Source organism: Octopus bimaculoides, chromosome 15, assembly GCF_001194135.2.
Source record: "Octopus bimaculoides isolate UCB-OBI-ISO-001 chromosome 15, ASM119413v2, whole genome shotgun sequence".
In the NCBI taxonomy this organism is placed as follows: Eukaryota; Metazoa; Mollusca; class Cephalopoda; order Octopoda; family Octopodidae; genus Octopus; species Octopus bimaculoides.
In genome coordinates, this window is record NC_068995.1 from 41,322,414 (window position 1) to 41,329,098 (window position 6,685).

General features: G+C 39.2%; 1 protein-coding gene across 1 annotated transcript in view; it reads left to right on the plus strand.

Moving 5' to 3' along the window:
- The window catches only part of LOC106884496 (S phase cyclin A-associated protein in the endoplasmic reticulum), a 225,176-nt gene that overhangs the window by 158,760 nt on the left and 59,731 nt on the right, over positions 1-6,685 (plus strand). The window contains exon 26 of the mRNA XM_052973411.1: positions 84-233. Coding sequence (XP_052829371.1) covers positions 84-233 — 150 coding nt within the window. The remainder of the gene's footprint in view (positions 1-83; positions 234-6,685) is intronic.

The following is a 6,685-nucleotide window of genomic DNA, read 5'->3' on the forward strand; positions in this document are numbered from 1 at the left end:
TGTCAGGTTAAGAAGTTATAATCAACGTATGATATTATCTCCCTCGTTGTTAAATATATTCATTATATTTTGTCTCTTTGCAGCAATCTCTTGGAGAAGAAGGCATGTCTCTGGAGTTTCGCCACATCGCCAGCTATCTGGTTTGGTATTCTTCTCATCATCTCTGTGAAGAATTACTTCATGAGGTGATCCTTTGCATTGGCAACTTTACGGTGCTAAACTCTGATAATCAGGTAAGTCTCTGTGTGTGTGTGTGTGTGTGTGTGTGTATTCATTCTCTTAATTTCAGAACACAAACTATCCCTTAGTCTATTTAAATATTTTTGTTGTTTCGTCTAACATCAAAATCACGTGAGATTTTTGACCGAAATTTTGATCTTGACCTGACATCTGTTCTTTTGTGTCTTTCTGTATTCATGTACCTAAGAGACTAACCCTGCCATTTTTTATAAAAACACACTAAGATGTTATTTGAGATAGTTTTGATTATTATTTCTAGCAAGGCCCGTGGCTGCTAAAAGACTTTTCTCTTTATCATGTCTTATTTTTAAAACGGTAAAATTGTCCTGAGTGAATGCTATGGAATCGTGAGATCGTACAGCTTGTTCCATTGTTTCTGTAGTGATGATATAACTTAGCTTTGTTGCTTACAGCGTTCCTATTTCTTAGATATATTAACAGAAAATAGTGTGTGAGCACAAAAATCCTCTCTGCACGGGATCAGTGCCGTTGATTCAAGAATTCGAGATGGTTGATGTGGCGGTTGGGGAATAGTTTCACTCCAAAATCAAAAGCAGGGTCTGTCGTGAAGTGCATAGCGAGGTGGACCCTACTCCCCACCTCACAATTTCACTCGACTAAATACTACAATAATCTGGTCGGTGCAGTCGTTGTGTTTGTAGTCCAGTCTTAGGTTCCTTCTACGATGATAACTACGGGTTATCATCTTGGATTATGATTATCAGTTTAGTTGTAGTAATGATCATCGTTCACCGGCTCAGTTGTGGCACACAAAAGGATCCCCAAAGATGGAGTTTGGGGTTCAAAACTATGAAAGTGTTTACTAAGCTCGCTTAGCAACAACGTGGTTTTAGGTTCAGTCCTACTGTCTGGCACCGTAACCGAGTGCTTTCTACTGTAGTCTCGGGACGACCAATGCCTCGTGAGTGAATTTGGTAGGAAACTGTAAAAGCATGTCGTGTATTTGTGTCCCTGTCCCTTGACAACCGGTCTTGGTTTGTTTACGTTCGCGTAATTTACGGTTCGGCAGAAGTAACTGCAAAAATAAGCACCAGACTTAAAAGTTATTCGACAAAACTCTTCAGGGTTTGCTCCGGCATGGCCGCAGTCTAATAACTGAAAGACGGAAATGATAAAAGGAAGATATCAGCTCAACCTTCCCGAGTCTTTCCTCATAAATCTGTTCGCATCTTGGATACATTGTAAGATTATTGGTTTCAAGCTTTGACACAATGCCAGCAATTTTGGGTGCGGTTGTGATTAAATCCGTCATGTGTGTGTGTGTGTGTGTGTGTGTGTGTGTCTTCGTGTCTGCGTTCCGTCCCATCCACCCACTACACTGCTTGTCAACTGGTGTTGGTGTGTTAACGTTCCAGTAACTTAGTGGTTCGGCAAAAGAGACTGATAAAATGCGTACCAGGTTTTAAAAAAAAATAAGGAGCTGGGGGGTCGATCCGTTCGACTAAAAATTCTGAAGGCAGTGCTCCAGCCTGGCTGTAGCCTAATGATTGAAACAAGTAAAAGAATTGTAGCTCGTTATCACAAGACATTTCTGTCCAGTGTTCTGTTAATCTAAATCTTGCCATATCCGTTCCTGAGTGATTTAGATATTGCTCCAGGCTGTGATGGATTACCAGAAACTAAAGAGTTGTGTTCAAGGCAAATAAGTCATCTATCGCATATTCTAATCTTATCTTTTACCACTTTCAGTCATTAGACTCCGGCCATGCTGGAGCACCGCCTTGAATTTTAGTCGAACGAATCAATCTTAGTACTTACTCTATCAGTATGTTTTGCCTAACTGCTCAGTTACGGGGACGTAAACACACCAGCACCGGTTGTCAAGTGATGGTGCCGGTGGTTGGACAAACACAGACAAAAGATTCACTCACATACGGCGGGCTGCTTTCAGTTTCCGTTTGCCAAATTCACTCACAAGGCTTTGGTTGACCCGAGGCTACAGTAGAAGACATTTAACCATGGTGCCACGCAGTGGGACTGAACTCGGAACCATGTGGCTGGGAAGCAAACTTTTGCATCACACAGTCACATTTATTAATTTAAAACAAAATTGGTAATTTCCTTAAAATATAGAATTACTGTTTTTCTTGCTCACAGCGTTAATTAACCATTTCTCTTATTAACTGCATTACATTAATTAAATGAAAGCAGGTTTGTTGAAGTTTTATGATATATCAGTAAAACGGCATCTATCTTATCAAACCTTGTTTAAAGTGGGTGCGTATACAAATAAAGCTGACATGTTATATATGCGCATGTTTAATACATTAAAAGCATGTAGCTTTGATTGAGTAGAAAACAGACATGTGGAGGTTGGAAAATATAATGGAAAGTAAACAGAAGAAAAAGGTTATTCTTATTATTATCATTATTATTTAGACAAATTTTTCAACTGGTGGCTTTACCAAATAAATTGTATCTCAAGTCTTCGATAAGGACGGTCAACTAAGACAGCTGTAAACTGTCAGTATATTCTCGACTGTAATTGTGACAAATGGCACGCGTTGGAAACGTGTTTTGAGGAATTTAAATTTCTGGAGTTTTTTTTTCTTATTTTGGCCATTTGCGTACAAAATCAGTTCTGTTTATTAGATCTGATGGTTCCTTTCAGCCGAAGTTGTCCGAAGTATTAGCAGGGCCACGATACAGGTTCTGCACGCATTTGTTTAGTGCCTCAGCATTACTGTCTTTTACTGTTATAGTTGGTTGTAGGTGAGAGCCACCAAGGGAGATCCCACCAACACCAACCCCGTTGCGTTGCTTTCGCCAGAAACGCCGTAGGGTTCCCTTGATCAGGTTTCTTTAGAAATAATAGCCGCCTCGCTAATTAGCTAAATAATGGTTGTGTGATTGGCAAGATTGACAGGAGGAAGTGCATTCTTTCCTTCTTCGGCCAAGCTCTCATTGACTTCTTCTCTACAAGTACCACACGCAGAGGAACAGGAGGATGAAGAGAAGATGTGCGGCCATCTATTAGCTGAAAGATATGTGAAAATGGCGAGTATGGTCCGAGTGATTGAACCTGCTCTCAGTTTGCCAGAAGACACAGCTGGAGGAGGGTAACACTTGCCTTTCACACTAAGTTCTTGTCTTGTCCCGATGTGTTTATCTTCGATTTTTTCCTTTCGTGTTTCTCTTGATGGTTTCCAGGCCTGGTCTTCTCATCCATGTGTAAAACCTCCATTTTTTTTCACATTGTCTCAGTAATCTTTCTCCTCTTGCGCTCTTTAAGACAAGATAAAGGAATGGGGATTATTATTATTATCATCATTAAGGTGGCGAGCTGGCAGAATCGTTAGCACGCCGGGCTAAATGCTTAGCGGTATTTCGCCAGTCGCTACGTTCTGAGTTCAAATTCCGTCGAAGTCGACTATACCTTTCAACCTTTCGGGGTCGATAAATTAAGTAAGTGCCAGTGTTTTACTGGAGTCGATGTAATCGACTATCACCCTCCTCAAAAATTGCTACCCTTGTGGCAAAATTTGAAACCATTATTATTATTACTAAAGCGGTGAGTTCCAGGGTCAATTTTGCCCTTCGTCTCTTCGGCTCCCCAAAAAAAAGAATAACGTACCAGTTAAGTACTAGATGTAATCGACTAATCCCGTCCATCTAAAAATTGCTGGCCTTGTAATCAGACCATTTATTTATTATCGCGGCTGTGTGGTATGAAGCATGTTTTGCAACCACATGATTCGGGGTTCAGTCCCACTGCGTGGCACCTTGGGCAAGTGTCTTCTAGTAAAGAAGCATGTCGTGTTATATATATATATAGTGTGTGTGTGTTTGTGTGTCTCCCCACCATCGCTTGACAACCGATGTTGATGTGTTTATGTCCATGTAACTTAGCGGTTGGGCAAAATTGGACCGAGAGAATACTTAGGCTTACAAGGAATAAGTCCTGGGGGGACGATTCGTTCGACTAAAATCCTTCAAGGTGGTGCTCCAGTATGGCCGCAGTCAAATGACTGAAGCATGTGATAGAAAAAAAAAAAGGAAAAGAACGAAAAGGAATTGTTTTGTTCCGTTTATTGAAAAAAAAAAAATTTAAAAAATGAAAACTAAAATTAATGAATTACAATGAAATCCAGTGTAAAGATGGTATATGATGGTGGTGGTGAGAGCGTGCAGTGATGTTCGTGTGTAGTGGTGGTGGTCGTGGCAGGGATGGTAGCACAACAAACATTTGATGGTTTGATAGTAGTCTCTGAAGTTGGTCTTATCTGAGGTTGTTTCATTGAAATTATGAAAATATTTACACAACCGAACGAAAAACTGTTTTAGCTTGTTGACTGCGCAGTCGGGACTGGTAGGTACACACACACACACACACACACACACACACACACACACACACACACACGTATCTCCGGAGATACATGTACGAGTACAGAAAACACAGGCTCACATGCACGCAAGTACGTGTACAAACGTACACACACACACGGAAAGTGTTTCGTGTGTGTGTGTGTGTGTTAAACGCACACACACTTGTATATGTGTAGCTGTAACACATACAAAAAGACCTGCACGTATATGTGCATAACTTCAAAGTTGCACGTGTGCACACGTGGAGACATGCACCGTACTGAAGCATAAAGCCAATGTAGATATAGTTAGACGCAATCATACCAAACCTCGCTGATAAATATATATATATGTGTGTGTGTGTGTGTGTATCTTCATAAACATACGCAACATAATCCTACATGTATATGCACACACGCACGCACACACACACATATATATACACACACACTGTATTGATACGGTTGGTAAAAGGAGGAAGATATTTGAACCAGACACAATGTCGGTGTTGTAGTGGTTCTGTGCCTCTACGTATGGTAGTGCGGGTAGTAGTTGTAGTGGTGTCGGTGTCGCTACTATTTTAACGAAGAACGGTTTTAGGACCTTCAGTCCAAAACTGAGAATTCTGACGAAGGCTTCTGCCACTTCTAGACCTGCACCGTACCGTTCCACCGAAGCTCTATTTCAGGAAGAGTTCATTCATTCTCTGAATCACCCAATTGTCCCAAGCTTTGCCATCGCTTCTTATCATCGTTTTCACAGCTTATATTTATTTCACGCGCACACATTATATATATATATATATATATATATATATATATATATATATATATATGCACGTATATATATGGGTATACGTATATAAAGTGTATATATTAATGTATATTTATGTATATGATGTGTATATATAATATAGATATAATACATGTATCTATTCAGCCATTTCCTTCTCTCTCGTGTGCGCGCACGTACGTATGTTTTATAACCTTTTACTTAAGTCATTGGACTGCTGCCATGCTGGAGCACTGCCTTAGAGGATTTTGTCGAACAAATCGATTCCAGTACTTAATTTCTTTTTAAAGTCTGGTATTATTTTATCGGTGTCATTTGCGGAACTGTTTGGTTTACGGGAACGTAAACAAACCAGCTACATAGGCCACTCGACTGAGTGGCATCTGAAGTAAATGTGCTTTTCCGTTGCGTTGGGTCTCCCAATTTGAATGAGAAACGCATGGAGGGGGATTGCATTTACAAGTGAAAAGCTCCAGCCTTGTGACACATTATGTCTGGTACAGTGTGTGTGTGACACTAATTGTACCTGAGAGAATTACTTTGAGGTTCCACGTATTTGGGGAATATTTAAAAGCAGTTGATTGAAGAATTGTATCCTCGTAGTCAAACGACGGATGTTCACAACGTAGAAAAAATATATGTATGTATATAGTGACGCATGTGTTTTTGAGTATGTGTGGGTGTATATATATATATATATATGTATATATATAGATATATATATATATATATCATAAAGAAAGTGGAGAGTTTGAACATAGCATAATCATTTTATTTACATTTTGTCAGTTATATAAGCATACTGCTATTTTAGTCTGTTGATGAAGGCTCAATCTATTAGGATGTAAAAACAAATGTGTCAATTTTCGTCCTGAAGAAATATCTACCTTCCTTATTTCATATTGCAATTTGACTGAAGATTGATATCGAAACGATCGTAGGCTTATATAATTGACAAAATGTAAATAAATTGGTTAAGCTGTGTTCAAACTCTCCATTTTCTTTGATGTATTAGAATAACTATACCGACGTATAACTATGAGAAGTAAACATCTATATGAAATACTGGAACTCCAAAATGTGTTTAATACTGGTGCCTAACAAATAATAACACCAATATTGCCACAGAAAAGCAGGATTTCAAAAGCTTCATCGATATATAGGATAAAACCGGAGGATGCTTGGATGCTGACACCCCTTTAAAGAGGAATCTATTTTCTCACAAAATCTCATATATATATATATATATATATATATATATATATATATACACACACCGAACAGTGAACTGGACAACACTGCATAGTGCCATAGGTCCCCGTCT